Source organism: Podarcis raffonei, chromosome 7 (genome assembly GCF_027172205.1).
Source record: "Podarcis raffonei isolate rPodRaf1 chromosome 7, rPodRaf1.pri, whole genome shotgun sequence".
NCBI classification, from domain to species: domain Eukaryota; kingdom Metazoa; phylum Chordata; class Lepidosauria; order Squamata; family Lacertidae; genus Podarcis; species Podarcis raffonei.
This window is the reverse complement of record NC_070608.1, coordinates 60,477,167-60,501,099: the sequence shown is the minus strand read 5'-3', so window position 1 is coordinate 60,501,099 and position 23,933 is coordinate 60,477,167. Positions and strand designations below refer to the sequence as shown.

Below are 23,933 nucleotides of genomic sequence, written 5' to 3'. Positions count from 1 at the left end.
ACACTGAGCACTGCAACATGGCTACCTCTCTCTCTAGCATCAGACAGCAAAGAGAAAAAGAACAAAGGACAATAGTCCCGCTTCACGGAACACAGTTACACAAACATCCTGTCTCCGTCACTTCCCACTGTGGAGTCAAAACATATACCATCATGTGATAGACAACAATCCCATGACTGCAGTAATGGAGCAGGAATTCTAACAGGTCACTCACCAGGGCAAGACAGTTTGAGTAAATTACACTGATCCTGGCCTGACTACACCAGCTGCCAGTTAGTTTCCAGGCCCAGTTCAAAGTGCTGGTTTGGATCTATAAAGCCTTAAATGGCTCAGGACCACAATACCTCAAGGACTGCCTCTCCCCATATGAACCTACCTGGACCCTGCAATCATCATCCAAGACCTTTCTTCATATGCCTCCTCCACAAGAGTTCCGGCGGGTGGCAACACAAGAAAGGGCCTTTTCTGCAGTGGGTCCCTGTTTGTGCAATGCTCTCCCCAGAGAGGCTCTCCTGGCACCTTCATTACATATCTTTAGGCGAAAACCAGGCCTCTGGCTGATTAACGTTCTGTGGCCTTTTAAATGTGTTTGTGGTAGGGGAGGTTATTGGTTTGCTTTTGTTTTATTGTGTATTTTGTTTTTTTATGTTCTGAACCACCATGTGATCTTCAGATGAAGGGCAGTATGCAAATGTAATAAATAAAATAAAAATAGTAATACTCAGATACCTTCTCTTTAAATGAAGATTCGTCTAAGAAATCATTTCTGTGCACTCTATAATTTTCAGTAGATACACATGTAAATGCAGACTATCAACTCTACAGTTGAGACAGAGGTTCCAGTGACATTTCCTCTCATTTGGCTGTTCAATCACTTGAAAATGCATTATTCTCTTAAAATATATATTGCAATAGCTGTGGCTATTGAAAGAGCTGGTTCAGTCAATAATTTATGTGCCAGGTTAAGGGGCTAAGCCCACATTTTTGAATATTAAGAACAAAGGCTCAAAAGAGATTAAGATATATAAACAAGACAGGATGCCAATATTAGGCTTATAATCTTCTTTGTGAATGGTATGGCTGATGCTAAAAGTTCATATTGTAGTGAATGAAACTGTGAATGAAACTGTTCTCTGAAAACTTCCCCAGCTGGAGTGAGCAATTTAAAAACTTTCAGAATACTCTGGTGAAGCAGTGCATTAAATGTCCATACCACCCAATAGTCTTGCACTGTTGACGAACCCCCAGTGCACTCAACAAAATCAGCCAGGACAGAACCTTGAAGAAGTTTTATCTTTGCCAGTGCTTTTCCATATTGGGCACTGGAAGCCATCCTTTCAACAGGTACGGACAAGGTAACGACTATTGTCTATATGTTTTTCTCTGGTCTTTTGATAACCTGAAGATCCATCCTTCTTTAGGCATATCTAGGAAAGAAAGAATTGCTGAAATGAGCATTTATAAGAATTGTAGGAAAAATGCATATTTAACAATAGTCTTACAATGTTAAGAATCTAGCAATAAAATCCCAGAATACCTTTTCATTCATTTTTCCCCATTGAAACTTGCATTTTTAAAAAAATAGTTTCATTTCATTTTCACTGAACAGTAATCTTCAAGAGTGGAAGTGTGATCTGTTATGGTAGCAAATTCTAAAAGTGAATTATATGTTGTATAAACACATACTTCCTCTTCTTTGTCCTGTCAGTCAGTTGTAATGAGTGATCTGAGTTGGATAAAGCAATTCTTCTTTGCCCTTCACACTATTCATAAACTGATAAACCTTATCAGATTCTCGCTTTTTGATTCTCATTCCTTTATTTTTCCAGTTGTCCCAAACACTTACCTCTTCTTTATTTGAAATATATTGCAACCCCTTCAACAGGGGTGTCTGAAATGTGACTGCAGATATACCATTATGAGATTCAAAGTCTTGCTTCAGTTATGAAACAGTATCAATATCTAGTTTCCAACTTACGCCATAAACACATGTACCTTTAAATTCATCAGAAGGTCAACAGACAGAAATAGCAATGGGTATATTAAACAGTAAAACATTTCCTTTTTGAGATTTAGGCAATATTAAACATTAATGAAAACTGATTTAGTGTCTGTGAGCCTCTATTCCCATACAGGGAATATGTCACATTAATTTTTTCATTGAGATGGTCATCTGCAGCATAAGGTTTTGCTTAAAAAACAGCACACCAAAATACCCACAAAGCTTCAACAGCAAAGGGAATTTATAATTTTTATATGTGGAGAAACAACAAGGCCTTGTTATTGATTTTAGCAATTTTCACAATAGAGAGCCAAAGAGATCAATCTTCTGCTTCTTCCTCTGTTTTCAATTTAGCAACTTCCTTCAAGATTTATCAAGTCAACCTCAGCACAAATTACTGCCAAAGTCTTGTGAGTATCCAAAACAAAGCAAAAACAACTTCAGCTGCTCCTCCAAATGTGTATGAAAGGCATCTTTTAGACAAACTATATTATCCTCTCACCACAGTCACCAGAAGACATTTATGTCAGTGAACATAGGAAGCCACCTTATTCTGAGTCAAACCATTGGTCCATTTAACTCAGTATTGTCTAAAATGACTGGCATCAGCCCTCCAGGGCTTCAAAATAGGGTCATGATAATGAAAAAGTATTGTATACAGTATAAATTACTGTTTTCTAATGAACCTTACAGCAAGTTTATTTTTGACTAGTAGAGAGCCCCAGCTCAGAGGTAACAAATCATCAATTTATGAATGAATAATAGGTTATAAGTGGAGTTCTGAAAAGCTGTAGTTCCAAGATAGTAAGATACTGTCTTCGTCATTTCTCTTTTGTGTAATATTATCTACCAATATAAACAGAATATAATGCAACAAGGGGTATGGAACCAGGGCATCAGGTGATACAGGGAACCAATCGTATCCTGGTTGGCCCTACAGAGCTGCTGATTGGTCTAGTTCCTCTCTGTCAGAGTAAAGGTTGCAGCTCAGACAGCCTCTCCCTATTGGACTGACTGACTGACTATTCGTCTAGCTCCAAGTCATCAGCCTTGTACCTTCTCTTTACTCTCTAGCTGCACATCTGTCCTGACTTGATGTTAGAGGATGAACCTATGTTAGTTGCCACAGTGACACACTGGCCCCCATCCAGCAGGTGCCTGTGACACTATTACAGCCATAATCCACACAGCATTCACAACGATAATATTTGTACTTGTATTTTCCCATCAAGTAAGAATAAAACTGTTATGAGTTGGGTGTGTGGGAGAGCATGGCCTGTGCATGTTGCAGGGCAGCCCTAAACTGCAGCACGCAAACCACAAAGCTCTTATGACACAGTCCCACTCACACTTCCCCTCGTGACAACGCTGATGACTGCATCTGAAATGGGGCCCAATGGGGATGTTGGAAACAATCTGAAAGTACTTACACAAGCAAAGAAGATGAGCAGCAAGTAGAAAAACCCAAGAGAGCACAACATCACAAGTTCTGTTCTGTATTTTTGAAATTTTGCATCTTCAGGACAGTCTGGAAGGCAAAATAGATAGTTAATTTATGGAACCTTGAGTGGTTTGTGTGCAATAGAAGTTAAAAAAACAGTTCATCATACTGTACCTGTTACTTTTAATGTAACTGTACTAGTTTGGTTAACTTTTTTGACTGGTGATCTTATGATGCATGCATATGTCCCACTGCTAAGACTTGTAGTATTTTTAATCTTCAGATAATGCCAGGTGCTATTAGAGACCTCTGAGGAGTCGTTAAGATCTCTTGAATATTCATGTTCTGTATTATATTGCAGATCTGTCCATTCTTCACCAATTTCATCAGTCTGCAAAACAACAACATATGAGTGGGTAGTATGCTGCCAACCAACCAGAATGTACATATACACCAGTCCTAAGCAAATACAGGGTAGCAGTATGTCACACTTTTATGGTTCTGCTTTATAGGGTCAGTTCTGTTGAAGAACATGAGCAGCTGAAGGACAGAATCACTTTTTTAAAGGGAGAGGTCTATTTTATTTCCTGGAAGGAGCAGGGCAGTGACAAACTGGTGCTTCTTTTATTTCCACTGACAACTATGGTACTAATAGGAGAGCAAAAGAATTGCACCCCATCCCTTCCTCCGCATGCTCCTCCATTCAGAAAACAAGAGCTTGCAGGAAAGGGTCATGCAAGGAATCTCTAGGGCAAGTGCCCATTTGGCATTGGGAAAGAGACTTGGAAGCCATGGAGTAGTGACTCCCTTGGGACTTACTAGGAGCATATGAGAGTTCCTGCTCTCCTCCTTCCGGGTGTTAGGGAATTTCTCCTACAGTTGCCTAGCAACCTAACACTCCTGTAGAATGGGAGCACACAACTGGAAATAGCAGAAAGCTAAGAAACACTGGTGATCAAATTTCTGAGCATAGTGGTGCTGAGACAAACCTCATTTGCCCAGTGGGCAAGTTTACTTGTCCATGATGAAGATGCCTACTGCTTAGCTCCCATGAGATGACAGGGTGTATAGCAGTCTAAGAGAACTGCTCATATTAATTTCGTTGAGGAAAGCAGATGGGAAGTCATCATTTATTTCCACTTATCAATATGAACTGTTCAAGTAGATGATACATCTAGACTAAAGGGGGCAGGAAACTCATCCCCAATACACCCTAATTTATTGAAGAAATGCATTATACATTTAAATGCTGAAATGTCTGTCTAAATTATCTCATTCTGAATTCTTGCAAATGTTTTACAGTTTGGATAAGCTCCCTTACTGCCCTTTTGAATACATTTCAATCACAATGTTCTTCTTTGCTATACACACAACTTCTCGTGAATGCCAAAACTCAAAATTAGTTAGTTCATAATTCAAACCTGCAAGAGTCATACTTCCCAACTGTATAAAAAGCCCTGGCTTTGTTTCAGTGAAATCTAGTATCTTCGTAATTCAAACCAAGATTGATTTCAAGTTAAATTTATGTTTTATTTGCCTGTGCAGCCAGCATGATTAAGCATTCAAATTCTGCCAGTTTCTGTGCATTCTCAGACGTTGGCTACTGTAACCCTTTCCTTCCCAAAGAAATTGAAGAAGTCCCATTGCATGTGGAATGTTTCTGCTTAAAGCATTTAGAAAGCAGGGAAGCCAAAATGGTGCCCTCCAGAAGGTTGATTGACTCCCATCAGCCCCCAGCCTGCATGGCTAATGGTAAGGTATGATGGGACTTGTAGTCCAGCAACCTCTGGTTTATAGGAACAGCAGCAAGAGTCTTCCGTTCCCAGGGTGTGGTCGTTGTCGCATGCTGGCAACTTCTAGGAAGTCACAGGTAAGAGCTTAGTGTAGGGTATGGACCCCAGGTGGACAACTACCCCAGAAGGAGCACAGCGTGCCCCCCACCACAGATACTACCCCTCCTGGGGCAGATGGTGCTCATCAATCTGGGAAGGTATTCCATCTAAGAGAAGGAGAACTCTGGTCCTAAACTTCCACTGCCTTTTGGAATATCTTCGGGAGAAGTAATGGCAAAGGACTAAACATTACACAAATCAGGAGCAGAGTCCCTAAGATGGTTGGATGGTGCCTTGCACACCCCCTTCTTGCAATTTCTGCAGCCAAGCTGGTGCCAAACATATTGCTCTGCTTTCCTTTGGAGCACATCAGCGAGGCTGAGAGGGGGTCTTGTATTCTGGGCAGCCCAGGACCTCCATTCACACTGCCCAGGCTTGTGCCCCGGCGAAGTCACTTTGGTGCTGCAAACACAGCAGATTGACTTCACCCCTGGAGGCGCACTCCAGTGTCTCTTGAGACAGATTGATGTCAACAAACAGGAGTCCTGCTGTAACAAATAAGCATTGTGTCTGTTGGTGCTTCTGCTCATTCTGATGCTTGTTCAGCTTGCATCTCAACTTCTCCCTGCCTTCATGGTGTTTGTCTACACAGTCGTACCTTGGTTCTCAAACGCCTTGGTACTCATACATTTTGGCTTCTGAACGCTGCAAACCCAAAAGTAAGTGTCCTGGTTTGTGAACATTTTTCGGAAGCTGACACGGCTTTTGCTTGAGTGCAGGAACCTCCTGCAGCCAATCAGAAGCCGCACCTCGGTTTTCGAACAGTTTCGGGAGTCGACCAGACTCCTGGAACGGATTAGGTTTGAGAACCAAGGTACCACTGTAGTAAACAAAGCACATATGAAAACAGCCACCATGCAAGGATGCATAGTGACACATAATGTTGTGATGCATGAGCTTTTAGAGAGAGAGAGAGAGAGAGAGAGCGCATGCTTTTTGGTAATGTGCACGCAAAAAAATACCAACATGATGGATATTTCGTAATCTCAAAATAAAGGATAGCTTTCATCTAAGTTTGTAACATGAGATTCATAACTTGGCTAATGACAATTTCTAATGGGATTAGTTTGCCCATCACTAATTCCTTTGTGAGCACGTGAGAAATAACATTTTGCCTGTGGAGACATCTAGTGGCAAATTGCTGATTTGATAGAAAGATTCATCTTCACTTGGGTTTAGCAGGGAAATTCTTTAATTAATTGCTTGTAAATGAACTGCAAAACTAAAACCCTAAAATTTCTTAGGAGATTTAAACCAAGCTGCTTCTGGATCGAGAGGTGTTGTTGTTGTTACTTTTTGAACTATGCAAACTGTAGTCAACCATGGGTTTTAAAAATAATAATTAAAAGCTAAACTTTGCATGAAATGCAGTGTCTCCATGCCAGGAGCAGCTGGCAGGCAGGGGCAGTGCTGCAGACCTGGCTTCCTGGCAGCGATGTCACTGCCACAGACTAGAAAGGTGCAGGAAAGGTGTGGCAGTTCAGCGGCAGCACTAAATTGACCACACCAACCTGACCTCACCATGCCCTGCCTTTACACTGTCCTGGCCCATGACACTGATGCCACTGCCTGGAGATTAGGGCCATGGCAACACACCTCCCTATCAGACACTCTCGTTTCATACTCAGTCACTGTACGTTACACAACATTACTGACTAAAGAGCCAACTACCCCTCCCTCAGTTGTAGGCATAGATCAGTCCAGAAAGATTTCTAGTGGTCGGGGAAGAAATCCCAGATAACCCTTTGCCTATATAAAATAGGAATGGCACCCACAAATCAATAATGAAGAACATACAATTTTTTTACAAAACCTCCCCCAGTAAATTTTGTATGCTGCAAAAGTTAGAGGCAGGATCTCTGGGGGTTGTATCCTAAATGGATCATTTAAGGGGGGGAAATAGGGGAAGCAGTTTCAAAATGCTGCTTTGAGTTATAGCCCAGCAAAGGCTGAAAACATAGCTCAACTTCCAAGTGGAATGAGCCTCTAGGCATCAGCTGAAACAACCGCACTGAGAATAAATGCATGGCAATAGTGACACAGAATAAAAATGCTGCTGACAAGAAATGGCATGCAGTGAATGAATTTCTACATACTAGTCTCCATTCTAACACAATGTAATGGATGAGTGCACACTTTACTTTGTTATAGTTGGGGAAATGGGCTGGAAAGTTTTTTTTTTTTAAAAAGCCAAGCCATTTGATAGCAAATTCAATGAATATATACACTGAATTTCAAATAGCCTTATTGCATGACAACGAAACACTGCCTTTCTTCAAAGCCAACATAAAAATTGCCTAGACTTGTGCTTTTGCAATGTTTTTATTTACATAACAGGATTTCAGTGCAGAATTTCAGATCATTTGGCTGCAGAGTGTGGGGTTTTAGGGGTTTTTTTATGCTAATAATGAACTGTAAGTATGAATGTACCCTGGATGAGTTGCATGAGAATGTGAAGTGAAACAAATAGTTATATACTGTCTTTTTCTAAGCCCTTCATAGATATAGTTGCATGCACAATTCTGATTTACTATACATGAGAGAGACATGGTAGAATTTACGTTCCTTTGCATCTCGTTATTATTTTTCAATTTAGTTTCAAGGCAAGAATTGAAATCCTGATTTCAGTAGCTGGTTGGAGTGGGAAGATGACCTGGAGATGCTTATCACCCCCTGTTGGCTGTATAATCTGATCATTAATTCTTCACAAAAACAGCAATGCACACTGCACAGTCACATCCTCATCATAATTTTTGGGGCAGCAGAAGTCAGAGGTTAATTGTTTGCATTTACTACACAGTTCAACATGACCCTGTGCTAAAGATCTAACCTGAGAGCTGTTTGAACTTTACATTCCAAAATGTCATACCATTTGTTGGAATTACTGTTTAATTGGCCCCATGAGGGCTTTATATACTGTTTATTGATTAGGCCCTCAATAGATTTTTTTTTAAGTGATTAATTCTACAATTCGGTTGCCTAGCTCTGTCATCTTCACACTGCTCGTCCGAAATGTTGCCAGTGATAATAATAAATGTCAGTTATGCAAAAGAAAGGAAGAGGCATTGCAGAGCACTGAAACTTGAATGATTCTGAACTTCTACAACTTCTATTAATTGTTTGAGATTTAATTGGTGGCTACAGCACACTACAAAATGCGGAAATGACATGTGGGCTGGTTTTGCATGTCATGCTAAACTACAGTATAGTTAAGCGCTGTAGTTAAGTTGTATACAAATGAGCAGAAATGAGCCACAGTGAATCTTGGGCTCATGCCCTGCTCTGCCCATTCCTTTCCTCTCTGGCACAGCCAGAAATTCGAAAGCTTCAGCTTCCATTTCACTTAAGCACAGTTCACCATTACATCCAGGCCCATAACTGTGGTTGAACTTAAAGGGAACTTAAAGGGAACCAGCTTTGGTAACTGTGGTTTGAAGGCGCTGTGGTAACTGTGGTCTGGAAGGCACTACTACCCAGAGTTAAGCAAAAGCGGAAGCAAAAATTTCCAGGCTCATTCTTTTGGCCACACAGGAGAAGGGGTGGAGGGAGGGCAATGAGCCCAAGGCTTCCCAAGAGTCATTCCTGCTTTTTCATGCTAAACTATGGTTTAATATGATTGAACCTGGCCTTCTCTGCCCAGAATGTTAGAATCTCAAGAGCAATTTACATTAAATGTTTTCTTTTACAGCAATCTGTACTCATATGTTCTCAAACGAGAACATGAGTTAGATGGAGGGAGCTGTCTCAGTAGCAGAATCCCATTGGACAGTACCCTCATGGGTGCCACACCCACCGCACCCAGGAAGTTGTGGTGGCAGCAGCTTCCAGTAAGATTGCGCCACCAGCCCCCGCCAACCAACCCTGGTAAGCCAGGATTCGGGGGGGGGGGCGGGTGGCAGGTGGCACCTTCCCCTTTTTGCCTCAAGTGGTGAAACGAGATGGGCTGCCCCTGACAACATGTGAACTGGGAAATCATTGCTATAGTTAGCAACAATTCCTGTGATAGCAACAAGACGGTTTCCAACCTCCACAATCATTTCTGCTGTTATTCATGACCTGCTTCAGGCACTTGGAGCAAACACATTTGTGCTAAAATCGGGGAGGGTGTAGGAGCACATATGCAACCCCAGTATGTTTCTGAGCACACTGTGTTGGTGCTGACCTTTAAAGCCCTAAATGGCCTTGGCCCAGTACAGTGATACCTCTGGGTACGAACAGGATCCGTTCCGGAGCCCTGTTCACATCCTGAAGTGAACGCAACCGGTGTCTGTGCATCTGCGCAGGTCGCATTTCATCGCTTCCGCGCATGCGCATGATGTCATTTTGACGTCTTCGCATGCGCAAGCGGCGAAACCCGGAAGTAACGCGTTGTTCAGCACAGACACTGAGATGTAGCTCCAAGAGCCTTCTGGCAGTTCCCTCACTGTGAGAAGCAAAGTTACAGGGAACCAGGCAGAGGGCTTTCTCAGTAGTGGCACCCGCCCGGTGGAATGCCCTCCCATCAGATGTCAAAGAAATAACAATCTGATGTTTAGAAGACATCTGAAGGCAGCCCTGTTTAGGGAAATTTTTAAATGACTGATGTTTTAAAGTATATATTATCTTTTGTTGGAAGCTGCCCAGAGTGGCTGGGGAAACCCAGCCAGATGGGCGGGGTATAAATATTTTATTATAATAATAATAATAATAATAATAATAATAATAATAATTATTATTATTATTATTATTATTATTATTATTATTACAAATGTCCCCATGCACACCAACACAACTTGAACCTTCCCACATTGAGGAGGAAGATCTGAAGTGAGATTCTGAGTGTGTTTGAGTTGACATGCCAAGAATTCTCATAACTGGTAACCCTGAAAAAGCATTCTAAGCACGCTTAGCCAAACATACTGAAAATCTCCTGTCAGACCTTCCCTCTCAATACAGTAGTTTGAAATCAAGCCAGCTTAAACAGAGACGTTGGGGCAGTGATTGCATGCCCACTCCTCACACTCTTCCTTTTTAGCTCACACGAATTCAAAGAAACAGCTGAATAATGTTCATGATAGACCTGATTCACATATCACAACATCCATACAAATGTCTCCACCAATGTTTTTTAACCACACTTACGGATTAAATAAAATGCAGATACAGATGAGAAATCAAAGGGGAATGAAAGTAACAGGTACTTACCTTATACCAGGAGACTGCCCCTTCTGAGGCTTGTATATCCTGAAAATATTTACAAGGGAGCGACACATCTTCACCGCACGTTGCCACAACCTGTTCCGCAGCATCAGCAACCCCATGAACCACATGCCAGACTACAGGAAAGGAAACACAAAGACAGGCTATTTCTGGGGAGGCCACTCAGATGACCAGCTGTAGCAGAATCTTGAAGGAAAAACAGACCCTGAAGGCATGGGGTCGGGTGGGGAACAGTAACGAAAATCAGAAAAAAATAAAATATATATTTACCTTGACTTAGGAAGACAAGCTGATAGCAATATATGGATGCCATGGGCACACAGTAGCTGAGATCTATCTACCCTTTTCAGGAGATGGTAAGTGAAAAGAAGTGAAAGAGGTGATGCCTATAACTTTGTGCAGTTAACTCAGGAAACAGATGGTTGGGGATCCCCCCCCCCCTCCTACACTCCAGCTAAGGAAGTCTTGAAGGTCTCTGGCTGTAGGGGGAAGTCCCATGTGCTTTCCCCTTAGTTTCAGTCACTGGGGTAATTGGAACCACAGTGCTTGATCTGGTATTTCAAATTTCAGCGGCACCCTGTGCGAGGCCAAAATTCAGCGCCTCCTCCCCCCACCTTCCATTTTGTGCATGCACTACGTCATAGTCATGGTGCCCTGCAGTGCCCTCTTGGCTCGGCACCCAGTGCAGGGAAACCAGCCATGCTGCCCTAAATCTGGCTCAGCTTGAGGAGGGGAGATTTAAAGCTCCCCTCGTCACCTGCACTCCTGACAACCCCACTCCACATGCTGCAATTCACCACACAAATATCTAGCTTGACCTTGAGATGTTTCATCATCTGCGCTCTTATATTGTTAGAAAATTTACACAGATTTTTTTTGTGTGTGTCTTTATTATTCTGTTATTTCATGTCACGATTCAATCCTTTTTTTGTAAACACTCAAACTGCTTGTGCAGAAACGTCTTTGTAGCCTGGACTGTCGCTACATGATGTCATTATAGCAAAACCCTATCCACCAATGCATTTACATTTCAAAACCTTCTTCGGATGCCTTTCTGTTTTCCTCAAAACCAATTGCAAGTATAATCACTATATATTCTCTTTGAATGAATGGAGCACTTCTTGCATGAAATATCATCAGGGCAACAAACAATGCAAGAAAAGGGAAATGAAAGTCATTTGGCTGATGTGATGAGGTCATCTAACGCTGAAAATTTTCCACAAGTGGGTTTCCCCCTCTGGGTAATGTTTAGACTGTACTTTCCAGATAGAAGTACATACACGCATGATTGATTACTGATTCCCATAGCCCAAAATCACTTATTTCAAGAACAAGGCCAGCTTTGATCCCTAATCGAGTTAGTAATTACAAAGACTAGGACTAGACTAAGTTTGTTTTTCATTTAGAAATAGCTGCTGGGGTGGCATTCAGTTCAAGCTCTTTGCTCATGCTGTTTTCTTCCCAACATCCTCTAGCTTACTGTTTGCTACAAATGCACCTTTAAGGGCAGATAGCAGTTTAAATAAGAAGGGGAATGGGTAGCTAGAGACTTATAAATATACTGAGTCAATAGCATGTATATGTGGTTGAATACTAGAGCTGCAATCTTATACCTACTTGGGAATAAGCCCAATCAACTCAAGAGAGCTTACTTTTAGGTGTGGAAAGAGTTGCTTTATAAATGTTCCTTAAATGTCAGTTTTCTCCTTCTTTCTTTCCTTCTTTCTTCTGCATTTATATAGATGTTCCATAACATAAGGTCTCTGGGCAAATTAATAAAAACCAAATACAATAACTAAAATACAATAGAAAACTACAGAAACTATTAAAAACTCAAAACACAGTTAAAACATTTTTTAAAAAAGCAAACCCTCAAAGGACCTGACCATTTGTTGTTGTTTAGTCGTTTAAGTCGTGTCCAACTCTTCATGACCCCATGGACCAGAGCACGCCAGGCACTCCTGTCTTCCACTGCCTCACACAGTTTGGTCAAACTCATGCTGGTAACTTCGAGAACACTATCGAACCATCTCGTCCTCTGTTGTCCCCTTCTCCTTGTGCCCTCCATCTTTCCCAACATCAGGGTATTTTCCAGAGAGTCTTCTCTTCTCATGAGGTGGCCAAAGTATTGGAGCCTCAGCTTCACGATCTGTCCTTCCAGTGAGCACTCAGGGCTGATTTCCTTAAGAATGGATAGGTTTGATCTTCTTGCAGTCCATGGGACTCTCAAGAGTCTCCTCCAGCACCATAATTCAAAAGCATCAATTCTTCGACGATCAGCCTTCTTTATGGTCCAGCTCTCACTTCCATACATCACTACTGGGAAAACCATAGCTTTAACTATACGGACCTTTGTTGGCAAGGTGATGTCTCTGCTTTTTAAGATGCTGTCTAGGTTTCTTAAAAAGCAGAGACATCACCTTGCCAACAAAGGTCCGTATATGACATACTTAAAAGATCTGGGACAGGGGTAGCCAATACATGCCTTCCATGTATATTGTACTGTTTTGGTATGGGGGAAGCAGTGGCAGCGTGTAAGGGCAGCTGGCAACAGGATAGTGTGTGGGGAGGCAGCGATGGTGGTGCATAAGGGCAGCCAGTGGTGGGATAGTGCGGGGGGTGAGGTGGCAGAGGGATGGTGCAGGGTGGCAGTGGCGGCAGAATGGTGGGGGCGGGGAGGTCATGTCCTGATTTGCCTTCCCAGGATGTTGGAGGGTATGATAAAAATGTGCAGGATATTTCAGTGACTGAGTTTGGCCTATGTACCTACTGGTAAGTATGGTGACAGAGTTACCCACCCATTGGACAGAATAACTGAACAACAGCAGTGAATAACAACAGTTACAGTTTATAACCAATGACACTGTTAGCGAAATTCTGCTTAAATGAGTGGGTGATGTGAGAGTTTTAAAGGAGAAGCACTGACTGCTGACTACGTAGGTGGTTTTGGAAACAGAGACTATGTGTGGGCGGATTAACATTTAATTTATAAAGAAGTGAGTACTATAAACACATTTTGTAATAAAAACAAAAAACCAACCAAGCATATGATCAGGACTGGAGTAAAGTAGTTAGAGACCTTAATCCAAACTACAATTGGGCAAGGAGGTTTGACTTGCTGGTGTAATCATTTGAATACAGCACAACCACATCTTATGCAAGGGTTCTGCTCCTAAAGGTAAAGGTACCCCTGACCATTAGGTCCAGTCGCGGACAACTCTGGGGTTGTGCCGCTCATCTCACATTACTGGCCGAGGGAGCCGGCATTTGTCTGCAGACAGCTTCTGGGTCATGTGGCCAGCATGACTAACCTGCTTCTGGCGAACCACAGCAGCACACAGAAATGCCGTTTACCTTCCTGCCGGAGCGGTACCTATTTATCTACTTGACATGCTTTCAAACTGCTAGGTGGGCAGAAACAGGGACTGAGCAACGGGAGCTCACCCCATCGCGGGTTCAACATATACACAAAAATAGCATAGAGGAGGGAAGAGAGAGTCCACCGTACTCTCCGAAGCCCATGTGCCAAGCAAATTTCACTCTGGGATGCTCACAAGAACCCAAGTGAACCCAGTGCATGAATAACTTTTAAGTTCCCCACCTTGATTGGATTTAACTTGCCCAGTTTCAGCCAGCATACCTTCAACTGCATATGGTTGAAATCGTGCCAGTTAAATGTGCATAAGATGCAATCGTACTGTACTTCATGTCTGCCTTCATACCTTGTGTTGGTAGTATTGTTATTTTTTTAAAAAAACCTTTGTAATCTGTATTGGGCAAAAGTCAAAAGCATTTTCCCATTATAAAATGCCAATTAATAATATTAGTCTGAATTAATAGGAAAGATGACCCTCAGGGTCCCTTCCAACTCTATGATTCTATGTTAGCTGGGATATTTAAAAATAAGGGAGTTAGCATCAAGATTCTTTTTTAAAAATACCCTAAACTAACTCTAGATGGCAACAGCACACTGTATACTTTTGCCATAATACAACAGAGCTGTCTTAAAAGCTGGAGCTAACAGAACTTTTCAGGAAAACCCCATCTTCAAATCCAGGGGATTCTTAGCAACAATGCCAGAAGCTTCTGGTCAATATCCGTAGATTCTGATAGTTTGCAAAGGCAGTAAAAATAGAACCATGTTTAATATTTCTCTGCAGTTCCCCCACATTTAGCATATAAATGAGAAGTACTGCAGGATTAACATGTGTGATTATGCTAAGAACTCAAATAAACAGTAAATTTGGATCTGCAGTTCTTTGAGTTCGATTCAGATCAATGGAGGAAGGACATATGTGTGTATGTATATGCCTTTGCCCATGCACGGAAAAGATCTCTGTGCATATTTGAGTGCATATACGGCTGTGAATAAGGGTGGGAATTTTCACATGGTTTTACCTTATTTTAACACAGTTACAGTGCAATCCAATGTGTGTCTACTAAGAAGTCCCATTTAGATATACAGGGTTTATTCCCAAGTATATATAGGATTACAGCAGCAGGGTATAGTATTATAGCCTCAGTATGTTTCAAACTATAACTTCTATCAGCTCCAGCAGAGCTGTCTGAAGGGCACCAGGATATCAAAGGCTGGTCTAGACAGAGAAACTTAAATATGCTTTGTTTGTATAAGGATTGCTTTGTTGTAAACCAACTTGTTCCTTAACAGGCTGACCTGATTTTAAATAAACTCTTTAGATCTTCAGGAATTCAAAGCCAGCTCTGGTTAACTGAAAGGAGAATGTATGAGAAAGAGAACTTGATATTGATGTAGACAAAACTGGTTGCTGCTTTTAAAGGTAAGGGTAAAAGGACCCCTGACCATTAGGTCCAGTCGTGGCGGACTCTGGGGTTGCTTTATTGGCCGAGGGAGCCGGCGTACAGCTTCTGGGTCATGTGGCCAGCATGACTAAGCCGCTTCTGGCGAACCAGAGCAGCGCACGGAAACGCTGTTTACCTTCCCGCTGGAGCGATACCTATTCATCTACTTGCACTTTGACGTGCTTTCGAACTGCTAGGTTGGGAGGAGCAGGGACTGAGCAACGGGAGCTCACCCCGTCGCGGGGATTCGAACCACCGACCTTCGGATCAGCAAGTCCTAGGCTCTGTGGTTTAACCCACAGCACCACCCACGTCCCTTAGTTGTTGCTTTTAGGATGTGTATAACTCTTTACAAACCTATGAGTTGCAAAGACAAAATGAAAACTGATAAATTGGTGCCTGACCAGAAATGAGACCTTGTGGTGGTAGTGAATAGCATCAACCCAGTGTTTCAGCCGTGGAAAAGGCAAGTTCCATGCGAGGGATTATTAGGAAAGGATGGAATCATATTTGGCTTATCAAGAAAAGAAACTACTAGCTATAATGGCTATGGTTTACCTCTATTGTATACCAATTACTGAGAATCACAAATGGGGAGAATGCTGTCACACTCAGGTCCTGATGGGTCTAAGCCAGTAAGATTGTTCTTATGGTCAGCTGAAGAAAAGAACTAATGACAGCAGGTAGAGTTTTAAACATGAATACAACATAATGGGCTAAACATCAGGAGTTCGCTTGTTTTAGCTACTTGTTGATGATCATTTGGCATTTATGTTACTTGTTTAAAAAATGTAAACCGTGTAATTGAAAATATATAAGCAGTATATATAGAACAATATAAAACAATTATCAATCATACACAGATAAAATCAGTATTGAAGGCAATATTTATCAGGAAATATTTGCTATGAATATTCCAAAACAAATAGCAAGGAGAGACAAGAAGGCCTTCTTAAACGAGCAATGCAAAGAAATAGAGGGAAACAATAGAATGGGAAAAACCAGAGATCTGTTCAAGAAAATTGGAGATATGAAAGGAACATTTCGTACAAAGATTACCATAATAAAATACAAAAGTGGAAAGGACCTAACAGAAGCAGAAGACATCATGAAGAGGTGGCAAGAATACACAGAGGAATTATACCAGAAAGATATGGATGTCTCGTACACCCCAGGTAGTGGGGTTGCTGACCTTGAGCCAGACATCCTGGAGAGGGAAGTCAAATGGGCCTTAGAAAGCACTGCCAATAACAAGGCCAGTGGAAGTGATGATATTCCAGCTGAACTATTTAAAATTTTAAACGATGATGCTGTTAAGGTGCTACACTCAATATGACAGCAAATTTGGAATACTCAGCAGTGGCCAGAGGATTGGAGAAGATCAGTCTACATCCCAATCCCAAAGAAGGGCAGTGCCAAAGAATGCTCCAACTACCACACAATTGCACTCATTTCACACGCTAGCAAGGTTATGCTTAAAATTCTACAAGGCAGGCTTAAGCAGTATATGGACCGAGAACTCCCAGAAGTGCATGCTGGATTTCGAAGGGGCAGAGGAACCAGAGACCAAATTGCAAACATGCGCTGGATTATGGAGAAAGCTAGAGAGTTCCAGAAAGACATCTACTTCTGCTTCATTGACTATGCAAAAGCCTTTGATTGTGTCAACCACAGCAAACTATGGCAAGTTCTTAAAGAAATGGGAGTGCCTGATCACCTCATCTGTCCCCTGAGAAATCTCTATGTGGGACAAGAAGCTACAGTTAGAACTGGATATGGAACAACTGATTGGTTCAAAACTGGGAAAGGAGTACGGCAAGGCTGTATATTGTCTCCCTGCTTATTTAACTTATATGCAGAATTCATCATGCGAAAGGCTGGGCTGGATGAATCCCAAGATCGCCGGAAGAAATATCAACAACCTCAGATATGCAGATGACACAACCTTGATGGCAGAAAGTGAGGAGGAATTAAAGAACCTTTTAATGAGGGTGAAAGAGGAGAGCGCAAAATATGGTCTGAAGCTCAACATCAAAAAAATGAAGATCATGGCCACTGGTCCCATCACCTCCTGGCAAATAGAAGGGGAAGAAATGGAGGCAGTGAGAGATTTTACTTTCTTGGGCTCCATGATCACTGCAGATGGTGACAGCAGTCATGAAATTAAAAGACGCCTGCTCCTTGGGAGAAAGGCGATGGCAAACCTAGACAGCATCTTAAAAAGCAGAGACATCACCTTGCCAACAAAGGTCTGTATAGTTAAAGCCATGGTTTTCCCAATAGTGATGTATGGAAGTGAGAGCTGGACCATAAAGAAGGCTGATCGCCGAAGAATTGATGCTTTTGAATTATAATGCTGGAGGAGACTCTTGAGAGTCCCATGGACTGCAAGAAGATCAAACGCATCCATTCTTAAGGAAATCAGCCCTGAGTGCTCACTGGAAGGACAGATCGTGAAGCTGAGGCTCCAATATTTTGGCCACCTCATGAGAAGAGAAGACTCCCTGGAAAAGACCCTGATGTTGGGAAAGATTGAAGGCACAAGGAGAAGGGGACGACAGAGGACGAGATGGTTGGACAGTGTCCTCGAAGCTACAAACATGAGTCTGACCAAACTGTGGGAGGCAGTGGAAGACAGGAGTGCCTGGCGTGCTCTGGTTCATGGGGTCACGAAGAGTCGGACACGACTAAACGACTAAACAACAAATTCCAAACCAATTTTACTTCCACCACTGCTGAGAAATTAATTTGTTTTTTGTAAGAGCATAGAAAAAGAAGGAATGTTTTGCATTTCTCATACAGCAAGCAGAACCAGTCTAATCATATATCAAATCTCAATCACAAATCAACAGAAAAGATGTATCAATCCTATACAAGGACTTTAGCTTCCTGAGAAGTTAAGCTGCAGTTTGTAATAGGCTGTGAAAGCTTTCCATTCTTCTGGGGAATGGCACAGATAGCTCAATATTCAATTTACATAAATAATCAAAATGGTGTGACATTATTTCAACCTGTCTGCATGTCTCATGGCACCGGTAATCTAGTTATATTATTATGCAGCCTGTCTCTTGATCCCAAAGTGTATGCATAAAATTTTATTTAACATCGGTGCTGCCTCCAAAGTTTACAACAGCATTTTCCAGAAGTCATGATATCAAAATAATAATAAAGGAAGGAAGGAAAAGAAAATTGAAATAGTCCAGCTTCTTAGTTACTACTCACTCAATTTTGATTTTTTTTTTGGGGGGGTGGGGGTGTTAGTTAAATGCACAGCACCAGTAGATGAGGGCAAGATTTAAGGGTAGAATCTGGACTCAGATCTAAGGATAGTTAAGGCAAGTGTCGAATTAGGAGAGATTGGTTGTTTAGTAATTTTGGAGGTCAGATAAAATACTCCCCCCCCCCAAGTACCTTTTCTTCCTGCCTCTTCATTGCTTCTGTTTAAGTATTATCTTTAAAGGAACAGAGCATCCAGAAATAAACACATTTGCCCAGGTGCAGGAAGAGAAGTCTGCATGCATTAGATGTCTTCCCCTTGTGCTGCCAGTGTGGATCTGAAAATACACTGCAATGCCATTAGGGCCCTTCTTGAAGTGGTAGGATGAGTCTTTTGAGGTGAATGGGGATGATATATGCATCACGGGCCACCACTGGTTATGTCTGACTAGCTGCTAACAGCTGAATTGGGATAATTCATTGTGATACAGCCAATTTCTAGGAGAATTCCACAGTAATTTCCCCAACACATTTATTCTAGATGTCTTCTAGACGCATACAAAAGAACCCACCTATCGTTCTACTATAATCCATCTGCCCCACAAATTTGACCTGATTTCAATTAATTATTGTACAATCTTTTTTGGACCAGGGAACAGCAAGAAGGGAAACAATTTACTATTTTATGTTGAAAGCAAAATAGATACCGGTAGTCAAAAGACACTACTGTAGCCTAATATAAATTAGGAAATGATTTACAAATTAAAACCCACATCCACTGACAATCAGAATCACTTCTGATGCCCTTATTTGCTTGCTAATAATCCACAGTTTGGGCAATGTGCAGCCCTGGGAGCGCAGCCCTAAGAAAAGATGTAAGGCAAATATATCCCAAATAGGATAGTAAAGCAAGGCAGCTGGGCCTTGCTTTACTATCCAATTTGTAATCTTCCTACATTTCTTCTCTTCGGCTTTCTAACACTGTTAAGAACAATCACATACGCAGACAAATACTGTAGGCCCCGTGTGAAAAGAAAATGCTTTTAATAGTGCAGACTCCAAGATTGCCTTTCCTCTCAGCAGATTTAGCCAGACGGAAGTGTCCTCAGCTTGCAGACAGTTCGACTCTATTTCGACCTCTGTGGAATGAAATTTATGCAAATGAGCTTCCTATTGAGTTTGTATCTAGCCTCACTGCCTTACAGATGTCACACGTGGCACCTACAAAATATTGCAGTGCAGAGTGCTCTTGTTCAAGATATCCATTCCCTCTTCCTCCTGGTTTTTTTACACACACGCAGACACACCATACACTATGAGTCAGCATTTTGTGACCTTGAACACTGAACATGCTGAGTCCTTGTGGTAGGAGAGGGTTTCCCCCCCCTTACTTATTTTATTAACAAAACTCAACTTCCCACCCTCCAATGTTTTGTTTTCTCTCTCTAAAAATGTACTGCAGCCAGCATTTAATATCACTGGTAACTGTGGGATATAAGCCAGCCAGATATAGTTACTTTATATGATAAAGAAATAAATGTTTATTTATTACAAGATGATGTAGTTACACAAGCTTATGTGGTTACTTGAATATACTGCTGTCTATTTAAATCAGGGGTTGGCAAACTAAGGTCCGTGGGCTAGATCAGGCCCAATTGCCTTCACGATCCAGCCGCCGACTGTCCGTGGATCAGTGTGGGGATACTGTTCATTCCGGCTGCACCATTCCCCCCCCCCTGCAACATTCCATCCCCCCCCTTTCCCTCACACACACCGCAGCGGCGCCTCCTCCCTCCCTCCTCCTGGCTTTTCCCCGCCCTGCCTAGAGGAGGAAGGGGGCTGGGCTGAGCTGGCAGAGTGCCATTTTAAGCAGCCCCTCTCTGGAGCCAGCCCTTTCGTGCTGCTCATCTTCCCTCCACTGCCACCACCCTGGTGCTCCTGAGAGCCAGAGAGCGGAGCAGACGAGCTCATTCTGCCTACCCACAAGAAGCAGCAGTGGTGGTGGCAGCCCCAGGGAAGGTAAGCGGAGCAGCTGGGGCTAGAGGGTGGAGAGGAGAACTACTTGCCCCTTCACCTCTTCTTCCAGCTCCCCCCCCCATGCCGCTTCTCCAGCCCACCACAAGGTCTGGGGGATGGTGGACAGGCCTGCGGCTAAAAAAATTTGCCGACCCCTGATTTAAATGAATATGCACTTCGTTAACATGTTACTGAAATGCAGATTATTTTACAGTATATGGTTTATTTACACACATATACAACATGAGCCTGCGATTGGAAGGGTTCACAGCATTAACACCCCAATAAGGTCTTGCTTCTCCCACAGCCTTGGATCCCAGCAGAGATCAGGCCTGGCTCTCCCTCTGCCTTTCCAGGCTGCGGCTTTGCTTTCAGCTTCTAGCTCAGAGCTTTCCAAACTTTTCATGTTGGTGACACACTTTTTAGACGTGCCTCATTTTGCAACACAGTAATTCAGTTTTACTAGGAAACTGGAGGCTCCTGTGGGGAGCATTCGCGCAGCACACCTACACACTGCAGCCGACACACTAATGTATCGTGACACACAATTTGGAGAGCTCTGTTCTAGCTCGTGTAACTGAGCTCTCAGCTCTGGCCTTTCTGTCTTCCTAACTACCAGAGAATTGAGGGAGGGAGGCCTATCCATTTGTTCTCTGGCACAGTCACTCCCTTTGTTACCTTAGTGACCCATACTTAGCTTGCCATTACCAGGGTCGCCTGGCTATTGCAGCTTTTCCTTTTCCTTATATATTAAAAGTGAGTTAGTGCACAAGAGCTCCAAATTAATTTAAATTAGGTAACCTGAATTTGCTAGTATATGATTCTTAATTATTGCTTTGAATGTATACTTAACTTTCTTTAGTAATGTTCAATTCTGGATTGTTTTATTTGATCTTTTAATATAGGTTGCAAACCACTTTGAGGTTTTTTAATTAAAAATATAAAATGGTATGGAAATGACATTAATAATAACAATCATCACCATCATCATCATCATCACTATTATGGGGTAGGGTCAAATATGGAAGTGCCCATAGTATAAACATTCTATTTTTTTCCTCTAGTACCGTATTGGCCTGAATATAAACTTCACTTTTCCCCCAAATTCTGACCGTGAAACGTTAAAGTACGGCTTATATTCATGACCTTATGGTATCTAGCCATGAGTGTGGGCAAACAGTACCAGGAGTGCGGCAAAGCGGCGCCAGCCCCGTGTGTGGTTCCCCAGCTACAAGGGCGGGAAGGGAGAGAGCAAGGACGGGGAAAGGCCGCTGGCAACACAGTGCACCCCCCCAAGTATGCAGCCATGAGCCCCCCCTCCAATTTTAAAGGTGTGGCTTATATTTGGGTGCGGCTTATATTTGGGCCAATATGGTATTCATTCTGCTAATTCCCTTTTTGAGTAGAGGGAATCTCATAGATTCTCTCTCTCTCTCTGCCCATATGTTCACCCTTCATTATGATCAGCCTTTAGTTAGTTGAATAATAAGTTTCTTCCCATTCTGACAGCTGGTCAGAGTAGGATCTCCTTCCTTGCTGCAGCTCCCCCACTCACCCTGGCTGCTGCCACTTACAGGTATCTTTCCGGCTGTTCCTCTCTTTTGTAATATGTCAAAAGTTTTGTTCTAAGCCAGCTGCCGTCTAGAGGGCATGTGGAACATTCCGTATTTTGGCCACATGCATTGAAGGAATGCATAATCTACAGTCCACAAGCAGCTTTTGGCAAAGAATCAATTCCTCTGCAGTGACTTGAAATGCTCCTACTTAACAGTCCCCACCAGTAACTGAGTTCAGTGACAGCAGCAGCTAAGATTTATAATGCACCTTGAGAGTTGTGTTGTGTGTGTGTTCCTCTTCTTCCCACTCTGATCAGTACAATGCTGAGAGAGCAGTTCATCAATATAAGCAAAGGATGCAGGAGAGAGAGGTATCAATCTTCCTCAAAGGATTATTATCAACCTCTATTTCGGAGAGAAGAAGCAAGGGGGAAGGGAATCAAACAGACCAGATCCTGATATGTAGCTGCCAGCATAAAATTAAGCAACGGTGAGGGGGAAACTAAAGACCGAAGAAGAAAAAATATACTCTGCGTGCATCTGCACACACACAACTGAAGAGCAATGAAATTAGGTAAAAGGAAGATTCCTGACGGAAAGCACAAATAACTCAGGAGACACTTTAGGTTACACTTGAAGTGTAAGCTATTCAGAAGTCTAACCCTTTAGGAGGATACAGTGAGGCTTGAAAAGTTTGCCATAGCCTTCACACATCAGTTCCAGGTATTCCTGTGAACTTAAATTAAATGCCAGCATGCCTGCTTTTTATTTCTTTGAGACCTTTTTTCATTATTTGTTTTATTTAGTTATTTTCTGTCCATTTCATTTTCTTTCTGTCTGTTCTGTGGGGGTTTTTTTGGGGGGGGAGGGTTGCTTAAACTCCCTGTTACTTCTAGATATTGAAAGTGATATCTCTAAGGTACATTTTGTAATTATTTTAATGAATATTTAAGTTGTAGTCTCACTTGCTAGTAAAGTTGAATGAATGTAAATATTCTATTGATATTTATTTCAGTAATTGTAATGGTCCAATCCACTAATTCATTATAAAATAGGTACAAAATAAATGTGTGATTTTCAGACACCAGCTTATAGTCAATACCAGGCCTTCTGTCAATTCAAAGCCATGTTTACATTACTAGCCCTGTTCGCTCAAAGAGTAAATGGATTCAGATCCATAAACATGCACCAAATGAGTGAAAATGTCTGGCTTTTTATTGCCCTTGCATGACTCTGATCTCCTGTACAAACAAATTAGTAAAGCACATTGTGAGATCTTTATAAATTAGTGGAGCACATTATGAGATCTTTATAAAATGTTCTTGAATGGGCATCCTGTAGTCTCAAAAAATCGTGTGTGTGTGTGTGTGTGTGTGTGTGTAAGTGTAAATGAACCTACCTGCTTGGAAAGGGAGCATAGGAGGAGGAAACTGATTCATTTGTTTGCTTATGTAAATAAAAGTGCTTACTCATCAGTAGCTGCTGCTAGAAAATGTTGGTGGTTGTGAAGGGGAGGCGGGGAATCCCTTAATAAATACTATAGCACAGGGTTGACAGTGAAGTGACTGATGATGAAGAATTTGCCCCCTGGTGCATCCCAGTGAATTTGACAGGTAAGACACTTTTTCCTCCTAAAATATCCAGAGTGTCCACTTTAACATACTGTAACCACTTGGCATACTAGAATGCTTCTGGGTGGAGTGCAGTAATTCAAGTTAGTGGCTGTGAGTGTGAAACCAGAAGAGTTACATCCTGGATTAATTAGCAGGGTAAACCATATACAGAGTTTA

General features: G+C 42.1%; 1 protein-coding gene across 1 annotated transcript; it reads right to left on the bottom strand.

The window, feature by feature from the left end:
* Positions 1 to 718: 718 nt before the first annotated feature.
* CD83 (CD83 molecule) lies at positions 719 to 11,403 on the bottom strand. Its single transcript, XM_053396822.1, has 5 exons — positions 10,805 to 11,403; positions 10,520 to 10,650; positions 3,618 to 3,834; positions 3,433 to 3,530; positions 719 to 1,427 (listed from the first exon to the last, which is right to left on the bottom strand). Exons 1-5 carry the CDS (start codon positions 10,845 to 10,847, stop codon positions 1,338 to 1,340), a joined length of 579 nt encoding a protein of 192 aa, XP_053252797.1. The 5' UTR covers positions 10,848 to 11,403; the 3' UTR covers positions 719 to 1,337.
* Positions 11,404 to 23,933: the final 12,530 nt, after the last annotated feature.